The 16,873-nt window shown below is 41.0% G+C and overlaps 2 protein-coding genes across 2 annotated transcripts; one reads left to right on the forward strand and one right to left on the reverse strand.

Annotated features, from left to right (window-relative positions):
* Positions 1-63: 63 nt before the first annotated feature.
* kat2b (K(lysine) acetyltransferase 2B) lies at positions 64-8,421 on the forward strand. Its single transcript, XM_068728603.1, has 18 exons — positions 64-454; positions 1,576-1,702; positions 1,803-1,948; positions 2,054-2,140; positions 2,256-2,437; positions 2,532-2,723; positions 2,930-3,033; positions 3,137-3,262; positions 3,955-4,088; positions 4,523-4,731; positions 4,822-4,948; positions 5,040-5,150; positions 5,607-5,750; positions 5,844-5,958; positions 6,091-6,121; positions 6,237-6,300; positions 6,392-6,476; positions 6,918-8,421. Exons 1-18 carry the CDS (start codon positions 254-256, stop codon positions 7,109-7,111), a joined length of 2,379 nt encoding a protein of 792 aa, XP_068584704.1. The 5' UTR covers positions 64-253; the 3' UTR covers positions 7,112-8,421.
* A 235-nt stretch (positions 8,422-8,656) lies between these two features.
* Positions 8,657-13,202, reverse strand: sgo1 (shugoshin 1). The gene is made up of 10 exons (XM_068728537.1): positions 13,105-13,202; positions 12,749-12,900; positions 12,359-12,567; positions 12,185-12,237; positions 12,021-12,085; positions 10,793-11,644; positions 10,552-10,677; positions 9,677-9,847; positions 9,247-9,436; positions 8,657-9,147 (listed from the first exon to the last, which is right to left on the reverse strand). Exons 2-10 carry the CDS (start codon positions 12,888-12,890, stop codon positions 8,988-8,990), a joined length of 1,968 nt encoding a protein of 655 aa, XP_068584638.1. The 5' UTR covers positions 12,891-12,900; positions 13,105-13,202; the 3' UTR covers positions 8,657-8,987.
* Between the last annotated feature and the right edge of the window lie 3,671 nt (positions 13,203-16,873).

Raw genomic sequence — 16,873 nt, forward strand, 5'->3', positions numbered from 1 at the left:
AGGCAAAACACATTTCTACTACATTTGACCTTGAAATTTTGCTCTGAACGGTTGCATTTCGTGACCTCTCCTCTCTGAATTGTGGTGGATTTGGCCTATCCCATCTGAGTCCCCTAGCGGAGGAAAATGGGCCTACAGTGAGAAATTGAAAATAAGGATGAGCGCCATGTCTGATCCTCCGCTTGTGGAATAGAGCTGACGGCAGAACGATTATTTCCCGGGCCGGGGGTCCCGTCGGGGTTCCGTGTGAATCATGGCCGACAGCGCTGGGATTCAGCAAGGTTCGCCGGCCATCGGGGCAGCGGGCCTGGTTCCGGCCGCTCCTGGAGCCGGGGGGACGGAAGGCTCCGGCGCCGCTGGAGGATCAGCACGTATCGCCGTGAAGAAGGCGCAACTCCGCTCTTCACCTCGGCCAAAGAAACTGGAAAAACTCGGAGTGTATTCATCCTGCAAAGTATGCTGTTTTTTTGCAGCTGGCTGTCTTTTTAAACACAGCGGTTTGTTTATTCACAATGAATCGAATTTCACGGGTTTGGTTGCAATAGTTTACAAAATGCAAGCGCAGCAAAGGAAGCCATTGCCGCACTTCATTTTTTTTTCATTTGGCATGCACGAGCGATATTAATAATCCAGTCGATGCAAGCGTTATTGTTGCTGGACTATAATGTCGGGGTCTTCCAGCTGTAAGTTGTCCACTGTATGTACAACGTTACTATGTTTCTGTCTCGGTGGGGGGTCGGTGAACGTAAACATTGGCTTGGCGCTGGTACTTGGGAGTAGCAGGCTGTGTGCACAAGGGCTGCATCCCTGTGTGTGTGTGTGTGTGTGTGTGTGTGTGTGTGTGTGTGTGTGTGTGTGTGTGTGCGTGTGTGTGTGTGTGTGTGCGCGCTTGTGCGCGATCTGAGGCTTTCCACGGGAAATTATACTGTGCCCCCGTGCCGACTGTCAACGACAGTGTTAAACAGAGAGGATTTTATGTTTTTATGCAGTATATCATCCGCAGAGAGGGACGGGGTCTTTGTTTTGACAGGGTGACAGCTGCTGGAGGGGCGGAGTTTGTTGTTGTTGCAGGCGCATGCGCAGTGTGGTAACTCTGGCTGACGCTGACAGGCCTTCTCACCCCATCTCCTGATACTGTACAAAGTTGGTCGTAACAAATCTATTATTCTGAGCAGCTTTGTCAAGTTTTAAAATGTATAAATGCTGCTAAGGCCCATTTACTGTGTATTCAAATAATACATTGCTAGAGAAATGTTTAGTGCCTGAGATATAGCCTACTGTTTACTTTAAGGCACTGATTACAAAGCAGATAAAGTATGCAAGTGACTGATAACAGCAACTCCAGTCACAAAGCACCATAGCCAACTTTAGAAACAACAAATACTTTAAATTTCGAAAAATAATTAATCTATACTTTTTTTTTCTTCCAATATCAATACAACTTCATTGTTTTTTTTACTATTCACTATATAATATGAATCATATGTTTCACAGATTCAAAAAGTGATTAATTTGAAGTGGGTCTACCCTCATCTGTATTCCTGCCTGTACTCATTTGCATTGTGTTTTTCCTAGGCTGAGGGAGCCTGTAAGTGTAACGGCTGGAAAAGTCAAAACCCCCCTCCTACACCCCCACGAACTGACCAGCAGTCCAGCACAGTCAACCTGCAGGAGCCTTGCCGGAGTTGCTCTCACACCTTGGGTATGTCAGCAAGTCTAGGAAAGAAGCTACAGCTGATAATAATACCAAACAGTACAGAGTATGGGATATACCATTTTAAAATGTATTCTTTCCTCCCTAGGTGATCATGTGACCCATCTAGAAAATGTTTCTGAGGAGGAAATGAACAGACTTTTAGGTATTGTCCTGGATGTGGAGTATCTCTACACATGTGTTCACAAAGAGGAGGATGCTGACACTAAACAGGTCTACTTTTCCCTCTTCAAAGTAAGCCTCGTGTTCTACAATCAAAATATGCAAACACAGGATTTTACAACCCGCATTGTGTACAAGTGAAAATTCGTTCTCTCCCTTTTTCTGCATATTTTTCAGCTGTTGAGGAAATCCATCCTACAGATGGGTAAACCGATGTTAGAAGCACAGGAGAGTCCTCCATTTGAAAAACCCAGCATCGAGCAGGTAATCACATGTCTACCATGTGCATCAACGGCAATAAACAAACAACAACACTATTCAACACAAATTGTTTCATTGTGTCTGCTTTCCCTTGTATTTATATTTTTGTTTCAAAAAGGGGGTGAACAATTTTGTCCAGTACAAATTCAGCCACCTGCCCTCTAAGGAACGTCAAACCATAATGGAACTGGCCAAGATGTTTCTCAACCAAATCAACTACTGGCAGCTTGAAACGCCCTCTCAGAGACGACAGAGGGTTCTTAATGATGATGCAGCTGGATACAAAGCCAACTACACCAGGTAGCAGCACTACCAGACGTCCTGCCAGATATCCTGTTCACATGCATCCCACCTGTTTACAGTCATAGTTATTTATCTGGTGTGCTTGTTATAGATGGCTCTGCTACTGCAATGTGCCTCAGTTCTGTGACAGTCTACCCCGGTACGAGACCACTCAGATCTTCGGCCGGACGCTGTTGCGTTCAGTGTTCACTGTGATGAGAAAACAACTGCTGGAGCAGGCAAGACAGGAAAAGGACAAGTTGCCGCCTGAAAAACGCACACTCATCCTCACACACTTTCCCAAGTAAGAAAAAGAAACTCTGAGATTGAATACAAAGGGATACACCACAACCTTAATTATCCATTAAGACTAACATATAGAGCCACTTGCTTATGCACTACACATGCATGGCCATCCTCAGTATCAAACTACACAGTGAGCACTATGCATGCTTGACAACCATCTTAACAACCAGTTAAATTGTGGTTGTTTTGTTTTCTTTGGCTCAGGTTCCTGTCTATGCTGGAGGAGGAGGTGTACAGCCATAGTTCTCCGATCTGGAGCCAAGACTTCTTGGCAGGAGCTTCAGGAGGGCAGATACCTATCCACACAGGTAACGGACACCCTCGCAGACACACTCTTCAAGCTAACTTTAGACACTGTAAGAACTGTCACTTGAGAAAATGATAATAAAAAAATGCTCCGTTGCTCTGTAGTTATCAGCGCTCCCCCTGTGGCCAGGCCATTGTACTACAGCACCAGCCCTGTGTCAGTGGACCCATCCACCTGCGGCAGTGTGAGTCCTGCCAGGAAAACAGCTTCTGCACTGGAGCCAAACCCAGGTATGACAGTCAAACCTGTAATTACTCATACGGCTACAATGATTCCACGTTATTACATAGCATCTCATAGTAAACAGTGGGCACTAGGGAAGAGTTAGCCTTGTGTCTTACATTTAAACCGTGTTTGTGTTATTGTGGCATTTGTACTTGAACCTCCTCAGCTAACAAAGATTCATCGTCACCATCCGACTACTTTAATTCTATCAATTGATTCAAATAAATCTTTTTATAATGGAATGTCCCAAAGTTTAAACTAACTAATTTCCTCAAATACTTCTTGGCCTTAAAGCTGTATCAAGAAATAGAAGTGAAAAACACCCCAGAAATACGCCTAACATACTGAAAGCAAGGAAGAATGGGACCATAAATAATCTTAGCGATTACAACTGTTTAACCTGCAATAACATGTCAAAATGGCCGCTGTGAGAAGGGCCTATTGGAGATGAGCCTATAGTGAGCTAACCTTAAATGCTGGGTAACTTCTTGTTTGTATTGAGATACAATACTAAACTGCTGAGAAGGTTTAAAAGAGACATTTAATGAGGAAGATAAACTAAGATAAAACTAAATTCATCCTGAAGGAAATTTCTGTGCAGCAGTTGCAAAACAAAGTGTGAAGAGTGCCAATATAAAGAGTGCAAATATAAAAGTTTTAGATAGCTACCTTCCTCTGTGTCCATGCATTATCACAGTTGGAGAAAAGCGTAAACCCACTGAGCCTCTCCCCCATGAGGAAAGCAAGAGACCTAGAGTAGTGGGTGACATCCCCATTGAGCTCATCAATGAGGTCATGGCAACCATCACCGACCCTGCCGCCATTCCAGAGGTAACCACTTCCCATTGACTTACAGTTAGAGTTGGATGAAGAAAACATTATCTTTTTTGACATCAAACACATTTTTAAGGTTAAATATTGATAAAACACAATACTGTTTTTAAATTATCATTTTGCATTGCCAAAGTATAAAAATAATGTTATTCATTTGGCAGGAAATGTATTAGATAAAAGGAAGAAAAACACATCTATGTTTGACTACATTTGAGTATCTCCCTCCTGGCATTGCTTAATACTGTTAATGATCTACTTGTAAGTCCATGATCCAGGATAGTTTCAGAAACAGTGATGTGCAGTATTGCGGAGTGGTGTATAGTAATCTGTTCACACTTAATGAATACAATGTATATCAAGACCTCTGATAGAGACAGGGATGAAAGGAACAAAAGTGATCATCATCGTTTAATACCTTCCTTCCTCTGCAGACCAGTCTGCTGTCAGCTCACTCTGCACGCGATGAAGCTGCTCGTCTAGAGGAGCGCAGGGGTGTGATTGAATTCCACGTTATTGGTAACTCTCTGAACCAGAAGCCCAATAGGAGGATCTTGATGTGGCTCGTCGGCCTCCAGAATGTGTTCTCTCACCAGCTGCCTCGCATGCCCAAGGAATACATCACGCGGCTGGTCTTTGATCCGTCAGTGCAAACGTACTTTATCATCACATTCAGAAATGTGTTGGATGTACATTTTGACTAAAATCTCTATTTATTTTTATTTTTTTACAGGAAGCACAAGACGTTGTCACTTATCAAAGATGGCCGTGTGATCGGAGGGATCTGCTTTCGAATGTTTCCATCGCAGGGCTTTACGGAGATTGTCTTTTGTGCTGTCACCTCCAACGAACAGGTCAAGGTGAGACCACATTCTGTTTGTTAGCTTGGTGAATTCATGCTGTCTGATTGGTCAGTTTTGACCTTTGCCTTTTTTGGCTGTGTGGTTGCAGGGTTATGGGACCCATTTAATGAACCACCTAAAGGAATATCACATAAAGCATGAAATCCTCAACTTCCTCACTTACGCTGATGAGTACGCCATTGGCTACTTCAAGAAACAGGTAACATGTTGTGTCCATTAAAGTGCATGTAACATTTGTGTAATACTGTGGTGACTTTGGTCACATTCTCTTTCCTACTGAACCGTGTCTACATAAAAGGCTTTAAATGGCCTGCAAAAACAAAAGAACCATTTCAATTTAGACAATTTCACTTGTTTCCAGTGTAAAAAAACTTGTTTTAAGATATTGTTTTGAACTTTGCTATTTCTGATACTGCTGCAACCTGCTTAGTTTTACACTACTGACACACATTTCTACAAGTATAATTACTATCACTTTGCAGCTTTTGTTCAGCTTTTCACTTACTTTTACTTTAATTTTTTTGGTTTTTAAAGTATCATAAAGAATATAAATCAAGAATAAGATGGGGGATGTTTTGTAAGTGGGCTCATTTTTGTAATGGTATAATTCAGTGTATGTACAGCTTCAACAATACAGAAATATCTTCCCTCTCAGGGTTTCTCAAAGGATATCAAGGTTCCCAAGGCCAAATACGTGGGCTACATCAAAGACTATGAAGGAGCCACGCTCATGGGCTGTGAACTCAACCCCAGCATTCCCTACACAGAGTTTTCTGTCATTATCAAGAAGCAGAAGGAGGTGTGTGTTTTTGCATTTAAATTGTTTAAATGCCTTCCTTCTCTGTTTTTGTCCCTGCACTCACTATCTTTTATTCTCATTTGTCTCCCTCAGATCATCAAGAAGTTGATTGAGAGGAAGCAGGCTCAGATCAGAAAGGTCTATCCGGGGCTTTCCTGTTTTAAGGAAGGAGTTCGGCAGATTCCCATTGAGAGCATTCCTGGCATACGTAAGTTACTCACAATTTTGATTTCACAGTATGCAGTATATCTTTCTCTTACACTACATTAGGTTTGTATTTAATATTTATGGATGTCTTTAGTACGATATGAGGTTCATTTTAGTTTCTTTATATCAAAAGGTGAAACTGGCTGGAAGCCTGTGGGCAAAGGGTAAGTGTGACTCTACTGTACAGGATTTGAATTTAGCAGAGTGCCTTACCATTGCTTCACCCAGTGACTTGGGTTATTAACTTGATGTTGTTTTCTGTTACTAACTGCATTTTAGGAAGGAACTGAAGGACCCAGATCAATTGTACAGCACTCTGAAGACCATCCTCCAGCATGTGAAGGTGAGGATTAGGCACACACGTACCCATTATGCAGTGTTCTTTTAACACATACACACATTTTATTCTTACCAGACTGATCGTTATGTCTTAGAGTCACCAGAATGCCTGGCCTTTCATGGAGCCAGTGAAGAAAACAGAGGCACCCGGGTACTACCAAGTAATTCGCTTCCCAATGGGTATGTATACAGTATACAGTATATGTCTGAAGTAAAAGAGGATTTAAAGTGGAACTATTACCAATAGGCAGACCTAATTATTTACAATAATTAATTGAAACTGAGGCGTAAGACATTGCCGATGAGGTTCAAGGACACATCGTCAGGGCAGATGCATGCTGGGATTGAGGCTGTGTCTTCTGGTTGAACGTTGGTCTGCACAGGAGGAAATGCTTAACCTTTCTATTTCTATTTGTGTACCATGCTCCACATTAATAGTCCGTTAAAAAATCGTTTGCACTTTTTTAGATTAGAATTTTTAGATCACAGCGCAGGTCTTTTGGAATAAGTACTTATAAATACTACGTGCGTCTTTTGTGCATTAGAGAAGAGCTCTTGGTTTGGTAGCATACATATTCAATCAATGTTAAAAAATTCAAAAAACTTTTTTTTTCCTCACAGACCTTAAGACAATGAGCGAGCGTCTGAAGAGCAGGTACTACACGACACGCAAGTTGTTCATGGCTGACATGCAGCGCATCTTCACCAACTGTCGGGAATACAACCCTCCAGAAAGCGAGTACTACAAGTGTGCCAATTTACTGGAGAAATTCTTCTACACCAAGATCAAAGAAGCAGGCCTCATCGAGAAGTAGAAGAGAGGATGAAGAAGGTTCTCCTCACCTTAACAAAAGATGAGACTATTAATGTTAAAGGTTAGGTTATGGGTAATGCAAAAGACAGCTATATGCATGGAGAAGTGAAGAAGAATAGGACTACTGACTCTGGAGCGGTTAGGTTTCAGAAACACATATCTTAATTTGAAAAGATGTGAACGGGTCTCAGATCAGCACTCTTTTGATGTTTGACGCATGCCAACCCAGATCCTGAATCAGTAGCTTAGACTGATATTAACACTGAAAGATAGGCCATAAGGAAAGGCCTCATTGAAGGCCTGCGAGACTGTTGCTGACATTAAGCAAAAGAAGCATTGTGTCTTTTTATTTCATTACATATCCCAAAGTCCCATGGAAAAACAGGGCAGTGGAATAGTGATATATTTTAACCAGGTCAGAAAACTTCCGTTATTTTTTTTGTGGTAGACATTAAAAGGTAACAAAGATTGACAGCTGATTGGAGATTCACTCCCTCCATCTCTTCTTTCCTTTCTTTTCATATTTTCACGCCCTGCCTTTTTGAGTGTCTGCCTTTTCCTCTCAGTTGACTCAGGTAGAGTTGTGAAGAGCAGTAACCACATCTACATTGTATTAAGTCATTACACAAGTGTTACCTGTAAGGAACGTGACAGAGTTCAGGTTTTCCTGTCTATTTAACTTCGTTCCTGTGAGTGTGCACGGCGTTAATGAGGTCAAAGCTTGTCTGTGATGAGTTCATCCTGCCAAAAGAGGAATACATACTTTAAATATGTACAGATTTGAATTATTTTAAAGCACTTATACCCTCTGTATATTTTAAATGTGTATATAACATATATTTTCTGTTTCAGAACAAAAAACAATCTTCTTTTCCCCAATAAGCCACATAGGGCAGTTTGACTATCGAAATGCACTTTTATTAAGTATTTGTTAAACTATTTTTTTCTTTTCAGAATTTGTATTACACATAAATTACCGCTGTTCACTAAGGACTAAATTCAGTTACCTAGTTTATTCTTATTTATGTTCTGTAATTTAAAAGAATTATGCTTAAGACAAGGTCTTAATTTATTCTTTCTTATTTTTGTCCTGCAGATGGAGATTGATAACTTTATACTTTGGAGATATATGAAAAGATTGTGCAATACTATGTAGTTTTGCTGTTTTGTAAAAAAGTGTTTGTACTTTTAAAACTTTAGGAAAAAAATACATTTTGTAATATGTCTGGAAAATGATCTCTTTGTACAACTGGTTTTAATGACATAGTATTAGCCTATTTTATAGACTGAATAAAACAGAAGTGAGGCTATTTTAGTGTCTTGTAGTTTTTCAAATGCATGCGAATCTAAGCTTACAACCTCTTCACATATATAAATAGTTAAAACAAGCTGGAAAATTGTATCTCAAAAACTTGTATACATTTAAGACCCAGCAGACACCCTGACTTCATTGCCACGCTACTACAGCCATTAATATGAACATGTATATAGTTGCAAAAGAGAAAAATAAGAAACAGCATTTATTGTCACACAATACAGGTGAATATTATGATTATGGAAACATTTAAATATATTAAATGACAATAATATGAAGTAATTCAGGATATAATAAAAATAGAACTGAAGATGGTGACAAATAGAATTAACCATCTTCATAAAATAGCTATTAATACATTTACATAGAGATCATGAGGAGAAAAGCCAGAGAGAAGAAAGACTTTAGCTTTGCAGCCAACAAATAAGATCTACGTATCACAGTTTTTCATCAAATAAAACTAAAATACAACCTTGAAAGTTAAAAAACAAAATGATCACTTGTCAAACCTAAAAACATTAAAACGGACAATACCAGCCAACACTCAACAAGGTAGCTGCCTTCAGCGACATCCAACAAATGACTCATTGTATTTATCAAATGGCTGCTGGCTGCTAATTGAATTCCTTGATTTCTGCACAGACCTCCTGCCAGACTTTTGCTTGAAAATAGGAGAGCGGAGGAACTGCACGTCTGTGAACTTGTCTCCACGCCGAAGTTTCCTGTCAACATGACAATGTAATTGTTGAGCATTCAAGCAGTAAAATGTGAACATATCTGAAATCGTTTCCACGAGGAGCGGCAGCAATATGTAAACTTACGCATTTAGCGTGGGTTCCTTGTAGTCCACCACCATGGTGCAGCGCCGCTTGCGAGCAGGAACAGGGGTGGAGCATCGGGCATCAGATGGCCGTGAGCCACCATGGGAGAATTTGCGATAGGCTGCAGGGGACAGATTGGTCACATCACACAGACTTAAGCCCCGCCCTGCTGTCCTTACACCAAGCCCACCTGTGGAAACGTGATGAAAGATGTGATCCAAAAGCAAGAAAAAGAAAACGGGTGTGTATTCATGTGCGCACATGAGTGAGCAACTCAAAGACATCGCAAGGAAGAGAATGAATCGAGAAGTGACAAGGCGATGAAGATGCGATCTGGCCAAGCCTCCCAAGTGCCCACTGATGTGACAAAGCTGTTGTCTGTGGGATTGTGTTTCGACAAGCACATTTAATAAGTGACAAGTAAACGTACGTTTCTTGCACGTCTTGATCCTCTGGGGCGTTTGGTGAGGTAAAGGAGGAGGAGCCTCACCGGAGGAATCGCCAAAATTAGACAGGACATTGTCTATTCTCATCATCTCCACTTCAACCAGAGGGCTGACGGGTAGCAAACAATCCTTCTCATTAACCCCTCCTGGAAGCTCTGAAAAACCAGGATAAACAAACAAATTATGACATGCACAAACAGATACTCAAGTGCAAAAAAGAGCTATGAAACAATTTGCTAAAACAAATTAACGTGACATCTTTGTTAAAGATCATACAGTATCGAACAGTTAGGACACCAAGAGAGTCGAGGATAACATCAAGCAAGATTTTGGGGTTGCACTGAAAATTGAAAACATTACGCAGGAAAAGAAGAAACATTTTAGAATGTGCTATACATTTTGACAATTTTATGAGATGCAATAGCTGCTGCAGACCAAAATGCATTCATTCAGCAGGAATATGGACTAAAACCTCCTTGTCTGACTGGCCAACCTGGATGTCTATAAAGTCTCTATTGATATTGCACATGATAGCATTTTTGCACATCCGGTTCCCTCATCTCAAAGTCAATGGGATTTTTTGAAATGTTGTTTTGTTAGATGCCTGAAAAAAAGTTCTATGGTTTGCACAGGCTTGAGATATAAAATGTTTTGCTCTACGATATAAAACACAGCAGTAAATAACCCTCTCGAGAATTTGTCTTAAAGAAGGCGGTTACAAACAAGTGGCCAAATGAGACTACAAAACGGCATTACGCCATCTAGTTCACCTTTACGGCTTTGTGTATACTCACGCTCATGCATTACAACTCGAGAGCTACAATTATAATGCTCAACGTGTTCCTGACCATTTACTCACCTTGGTGATTTTCCTGTCTCAACAATGCTGGGTCAGGACTGTTAGAGAACCTCAAGTCAGGGGAGTGATGAGCTTCTGTCTTTTCAGGCTGTACGGCCATAGGACTTGACTCCTCATCTCTAAAGACTACAAAACACAAAATAATTAATTTAATTGTTTAACTATAACCATCTTAACATTGTAAATAAATCACAAATCAAACATAAAAATCAAGTTAAGAACAACAAACCCAAAAGCTCACCAGAGAGCCCTTGTTTTGGAGGGATGATTTCTTTCCGTCTGACGACTTTAGAGCGCCGGCCTCCACGAGTGGTGATCACTTTGGTCTTGTCAGGGGAAGTCTGTGCCCATCTGCTCTTCTGAGGGACATAAAGGCTGTCCTCCGATTCAGAAGCTGGTGATGACGAGCTGGATTCAATCTGCTTGAAAACAACATTTGTAGCCTCAGGTTGAGGAGCCTCTTCGCCGATGGGCGTGGACGACTGATTGTCCTCTGCCTTGGCCTTAAACGGTGTGAGGTGAACCGCCTCTTCACAATCAAAGTCAAATGTGTCATTAAAACCCAGTGAGCTGTTGAGCTTATTCCCCTGTGACGGAATTGCTGTTTGGGCCCGTGTGGTTGACCGGTCCCGACTCTTGGAGCGAGCTCTGGGTTTGTGATTCTCCCAAGGTTTCTTCAACGGGGCACGGTCTGGTTTGCGGCCTTTTTCTGCTTTCTGTGGAGCAGGTTCTGGTTTGGTTCGGGGCTGCTGCTGGGCTTTTTTTCTGCTGGGCCGCTGCTGGTTGTTGCTGTTTTTGGGCGGGACAGGTTCAGGAGTAGAATGGATAAAATCCTCAGTGCCAACGGGTTCCACTAAATGTGTTTCTGCTCCTCGCTGTGGCTGATTTGTATTTTCATGGTCACTGCAAATAGGACTTGCTATCAAAGTACCCAAGCCTGTGATGGGGTCACCCTCATTCAACGACTTCCTTTGTTGCACACACTCAGACCTCCTCCTGCTTCTTCTATCTGCATGGCGACGTCTCACACCGACTGTAGATGGCAGCACAATCTGCCTGTCAGACTGTATATTCTTTTCAGAAGGCGGAAGGTCTGTGAAAATAAGAACAAAAACATTATCATTACAACAGTTTAGTTTTTTGGGATACATGCAATAGTTTATTAAAACAATGAGACCAGTACACAATAGCTGTCACGTAATAATGTGCAAAAGTCATATTTTTCCAATTTCTCCAAATATTAGTCAACTAGGTGATTTGAAGAATAGCCTATACCTAAATATGTTATGTTGATCGTTCTACAAATAAAACTCTTGGCAGAATGCTTACCAATTAGTTTGATTACTTAACTAACAAAATGGTATAAGAGTACTCATCTGACAATAACTCAACTTTTCTGGCTAATCCGTAACATTAATATTAAGAGTAGTAGTAGTAGTAGTAGTAGTTGTGTTGGTGTCTATATATACCTGCACAAATTGGTGAGGATTTGCACACAATGGGCTTATCAAGGTTCTGGCTGGACCGCTTTCTCCTGTAAATTGAGAGGTAATAGATCCTGATAGTCATAAATCTCAGAATAAAGGGATGTCATCAAAGTTTATGCAATTCATTTTTGTTTTCAAAAAGTTACCTTGCCGAATCTACATGGTGTTTGGGTTCCACAAGGATGTTTGGAGCTTTATTCTAAATCAACACAGAAATAAATCAAATACAATTTCCTTTACAAAAGGCACACAGTAACATTACTTCGGAATAATTAGTTAGTTGATCAACAAAGAACAGACCACAGGTCTCCTCGGTGTACCTCTGTAGCACTCACTGCGAGAGCCTCCTGCTCTTTGAGCTTCTTCTTGAACAGAAGTAGGTGAAGAAACAGTGCCTGTTGCTCCCTTTTCAGCTGCAGGATCACTGCATTAGCCTGTCTCCCCTTTTCCTTCTCAACTTGCAGGGCAACAGCCAGCTCCTTGTTGTTCAGCTGGACACCCTTCAGGATGGTGTGAATGGAGTTAACCACTGCGAGAAAACACGGAATGGATGTTATTTGCCTGTTTAAGGGCAAAACTTCATCTGCATTTCAACATCTCTCCTGCATCTGACAATGTGAAGTACTAGTATGCTACATAATTGTGGGGAAAGTCCTAAACGTCATCTAAGCTGTGATTGTTAAAGTGATAAGCATGGCCCACTTCCTTACCACTGCTGTTTATCACTTTGGACCGTACTCTTCTGGGGGCTGAAGCACGAGCCAGCCGTTTGTTCCTCTTTTCCTTCATCCTCTCCTTAATGTCCTCCAGACTCTGCTGGAAGGACTTCTTCTGGACCCGTTCTTTCACCATGGCTCAGGATCTGTGATTAGTTCAAATGTTTTCTTGACGTTATCCAATGTATCAACAGCGTAGCCTGCTGATACACCTCAGCAAAACAAACACCTATGCTAATGTGCTAACTAGGTCAGCATGCTATTTAACGTTAACGTATGTCGATATAACAATGTCTACAGTAGTTGTAGGCTGCCGTCATGTTAGAAAAGAAACCTAAAAGTCAACTTACCGACACGTGCAAACCACCAGGCTATTTGGTGTGTAGCAAAATGCGTTGGTGACTAAAGTTAGTTAGCAACACAATCCATTTCAACATATCATATCCGACTCTCTGCTCTCCGCAAGTTGAATTTCGAATTTTGAGCCGCGGCTGTTGATTGGTAGGAATTTGAGGCAACGTCACTTCCTTTGAGTGAAACTACCGTGCGCTAGATGGCGCCAATGTATAGCAAAATATTTAAATAATGTACATTTCCTTGCTCAGTTAAAGAGGTGTAACTGATTTGGTATTCATTATTCGTCTGCATATTCTGATCCTTTGAGAATAAACAGCAAACCACCACATAGCACACCAGGTATCTAATGTTTTCCTGTCTGTCTTCCTGTTTTGTCTGTGGGAAGCAAACAAAGCAAAGTGGAGAACACTGACCACTTGGAAAGTGGAGGTCAGCTATAGTAAATTTCTTTCTTTACATTTTCTTTATAATAATTCAGATAAGTACTCATCAAGGGTCAGGCTCATTGGCCCCAAAAAATCGCTAATTGGGTATTTATAATTGACTGCTGAAGATAGCTCTCTAAAGTGCTCTGCTATAGGCCTATAAAGCTGATACTTGTGTTAATCTGAGAAGCCCACTGCAATGTTTCAGTTATATTCCTTGAGCTTTTTCAGAAAAATCATTTGGCTCTTTCAAAATTAGATTAAACAGTAGCTCAGAAAGCAAGTAAATTATTAGATGAATGCAAATTTTTGAGCCAGTTTGTCACTATGCTCCCGTGTCCAGCCTTCTGTGTTGTTTTTATTTTTATTTATTTTTCACATAGGGCATACAGTATATACACCTGCCTTAATGCATACACACAGCTTTCTTAAAGCCACCCTGCTTCCATGCCGAAAGTAGGCTATACCCATTCCTTCCCTTCTCAGGTTTTGTTCAATAAATGTTCTGTAAATATTGGATTACACTGAATACCTCATCATGATCCCATTTACTTTCCTAACTCAACGTCAAACAGGCATGTATTACTTGGCAGAGTAAAGGGGAGAAACTCACACCTTTCCTGCATGGCATTGCAGCTAATGTAACATCCATTTAGACCTTCTGTCAGTGAGGATCCAAGAAAGTGTCCATGACAGCCAACTGAATGGCATATTGAGGCTACAGGAGGGGTTTGGTAAAGCTTGGGCATTGTCAGTGTCACCCGCTGAAATCAAATGACTTCAACAGGGCGCTTCAGCTGTGAAACAGGCCTGTATTTTCAGCATACAGACCGCTCTTGATTTAGCTGAGTTTTCTCACAAATATTTGACGCTTCGTATGCTCTCAGTGGGAATTTACCATATTGCGTTTGTAAGGCTATGTAGCAATTAAGTTAACTAAATAAATACAATTGTATTACAGTTGAAAATCCCTTAACTGAAGCTAACATTTATTTATTTTTTAGTAACACTTTTAGTATGGTTTGGGGGTCTGAGTAATGACTCACTGTTTTAATAATAGCATCACTTCTGTTTTCCTAAAAGGTGTGTTATTCTTGCAAAAAGCCAGTAAATTTTACAGCTGTTGCCTTACAGCAGGGAAATAGTGAGTGGTGTAATTTGTGTGTGAGTGTGTTTTGGGAGTCTGTATTAAAAAGAAAGAGAGAGAGAGAAAGAGAAGACAGATGGATAGACAGCCAGAAAGACTCCAGGTTTTTAGCTCAGCTTACTTTAATGGACAAATCCATCACACAGTAATTTTTATGCCACCCCTGACTATTCCCATGTCAAGATGACTGGAGAGAAATGTGTTATCACAGGTACAGCAAAAGGGCAGAATAACTGATTCAAATTGACAGAGCATTGTGGCAGCCAGAGGAATTAAGGCACATGAGCATCAACACTGATGAATACATTGCCTTTTTTAGTGCAACAGAAGCCAGTGCAAGTTTATGTATCTACTGACGTGATGCACTGGTATCATTATTAAGGGGAAAAAAACATCTCTGTCCGGTCACATCTTTAGCTCACCCATCACTGTCCAGACGCTGACTGGCCAATGAAAAGATCATCTGCTTCATGAAAAGTATTATCTCTAATCTGTGCACTCGCCTCAGCTGGGGCCAAGAACACACAACGCTTTTAATATGGAAAATATGACTATGGTGCCATACTCACAATTTGTGATGATGAAATCATAACACAGATTGTGTGATCAACCCCAAAATCAACCTTTAAGACAGAAGAAGCTCAGGAAATAAGATTATGACTTGTTTTATGGATCTTAGATTGATGGAAAACTAAAGTAAAGATAATCCGGTAGCCACCTACATCAATCAGATCAGTGTGAGATCATAGAGTCTGTCTTCCAAAGTGCCCTTTAAAACCCACACTACAACAAAATTAATCATCTGATTAAGAAACGCAATAGTTAAAGGGAACATAACTGGAACATCCCACAATGCATTTCAGTATTGCAGAGGAACTCTGATATGAAAATGTTTCTCTCTATGGGTGTGGGCAATGTCAGACTGCATTTCCAACTAAACTGAAGCAGTACTCTGTTTACCACCACAGCCCTTTGAAAGCAGACAACAGTGGCACTGAGCACCAGACACACAATCAACTCTCTGTGTGGTGCAGCTTGGTCATTATGCTTTACAGCCTGCTCTTGAATACCCTGCTGAGCCATTTGCTTCACAGCCTACATCCCCTCCGTTTACTGATCTATTGCTCCATGCCATACAGCTGCACTGCCTCTGCAGTACCAGAAAGCCTTACAGGGACTAAACAAATCCTGTCTGGTGCTGCAAGAGCAACAATCGCTGCCGAGGAGAAAACTTGAACTGACGGCTGTGTCTAAACGTATTCTGGACAACTGTTGAAGCGACAGACAGACAGACAGACAGACAGACAGATAGACAGACAGACAGACAGACAGACAGAAGGTGCTCGTGCCACAGCTTCTGCCCATTCATCTTTTTTCTGAGCCACTATAGGGCCAGAGAATCACAGCTCCCAAGGGAAGCTTTTACAGGTCTTTTGGCATAGGAGTGTCAACCTAAGCTGTTTCCTTCATTTACAGTCTGTTGGCTCCAGCTTGAGTGGTATCAATCTTCTCATCTAACCTAGGCAAGAAAGCGAATGTGTGTATTTCCCAAAATATTGAACTATTCTTTTAATTATTGCTTCAACTTTTTCTCCTATCTTAAAATGGTATTTTAACTATATTTCAACTGATTTCTTATTTGCACTAATTTCAGTAGTACTTTGTAAAGAAAGTATTGGTTTGAGAATATAGATTGCATTTTTATTTTGAGTGTTTTATTCCAGTTGAGTTTCATGAAAAAAAAGAAAAGAAAATTCCAAACCACATTTCTGTTGGTCGTAGTCTCGTTGCACGTATCCATGAACACCTTTGTTTTATTATATGCAGAAGTCAAAATGCTGCACCCTCGCACTGAGAGCTTATTATAGTTCTTTTTTTATGTGAACTGCCCACATATGTCATGCAAAGGATTGCTTTGTACCTTTGTACTCCCTCCAGGTAGCAGAGAATGAAACATTCCCTGAATGCCAAGTCAGGCTTTTGTGTTGCTGACATGTTTATGTGTGCATGTACGCGTGCTTGCCACAGATTTGCCAGAGGAGTGAGAGACAGAAAGGCTGTGAAGAGAGTAGCCCTGAACGTATTGTGAGATAACGAAAGAAAGATGACAAAAAGTGAAAAGAGAAGGCAGTGAAGGCTGGCGAGAGAATGAGCCAGGGTTAGGGTTAGGCCAGACCAGAAGAGGTCTGG

This window comes from Cebidichthys violaceus, unplaced genomic scaffold (genome assembly GCF_023349555.1).
Source record: "Cebidichthys violaceus isolate CVI_PGR_0920_01 unplaced genomic scaffold, fCebVio1.0.p SCAF_42, whole genome shotgun sequence".
Classification (NCBI taxonomy): domain Eukaryota; kingdom Metazoa; phylum Chordata; class Actinopteri; order Perciformes; family Stichaeidae; genus Cebidichthys; species Cebidichthys violaceus.

Excerpts from the sequence above, each read along its gene's own strand:
- kat2b (XM_068728603.1), top strand. The coding sequence starts at position 254 with ATGGCCGACAGCGCTGGGATTCAGCAAGGTTCGCCGGCCATCGGGGCA. Across the intron at positions 4,732-4,821 it reads ACGCGGCTGGTCTTTGATCC|GAAGCACAAGACGTTGTCAC; the intron begins GTCAGTGCAAAC and ends ATTTTTTTACAG. Across the intron at positions 6,477-6,917 it reads AGTAATTCGCTTCCCAATGG|ACCTTAAGACAATGAGCGAG; the intron begins GTATGTATACAG and ends TTTTCCTCACAG.
- sgo1 (XM_068728537.1), bottom strand. The coding sequence starts at position 12,890 with ATGGTGAAAGAACGGGTCCAGAAGAAGTCCTTCCAGCAGAGTCTGGAG. Across the intron at positions 12,238-12,358 it reads TCGCAGTGAGTGCTACAGAG|AATAAAGCTCCAAACATCCT; the intron begins GTACACCGAGGA and ends GTGTTGATTTAG. Across the intron at positions 9,848-10,551 it reads GAGACAGGAAAATCACCAAG|AGCTTCCAGGAGGGGTTAAT; the intron begins GTGAGTAAATGG and ends CTGGTTTTTCAG.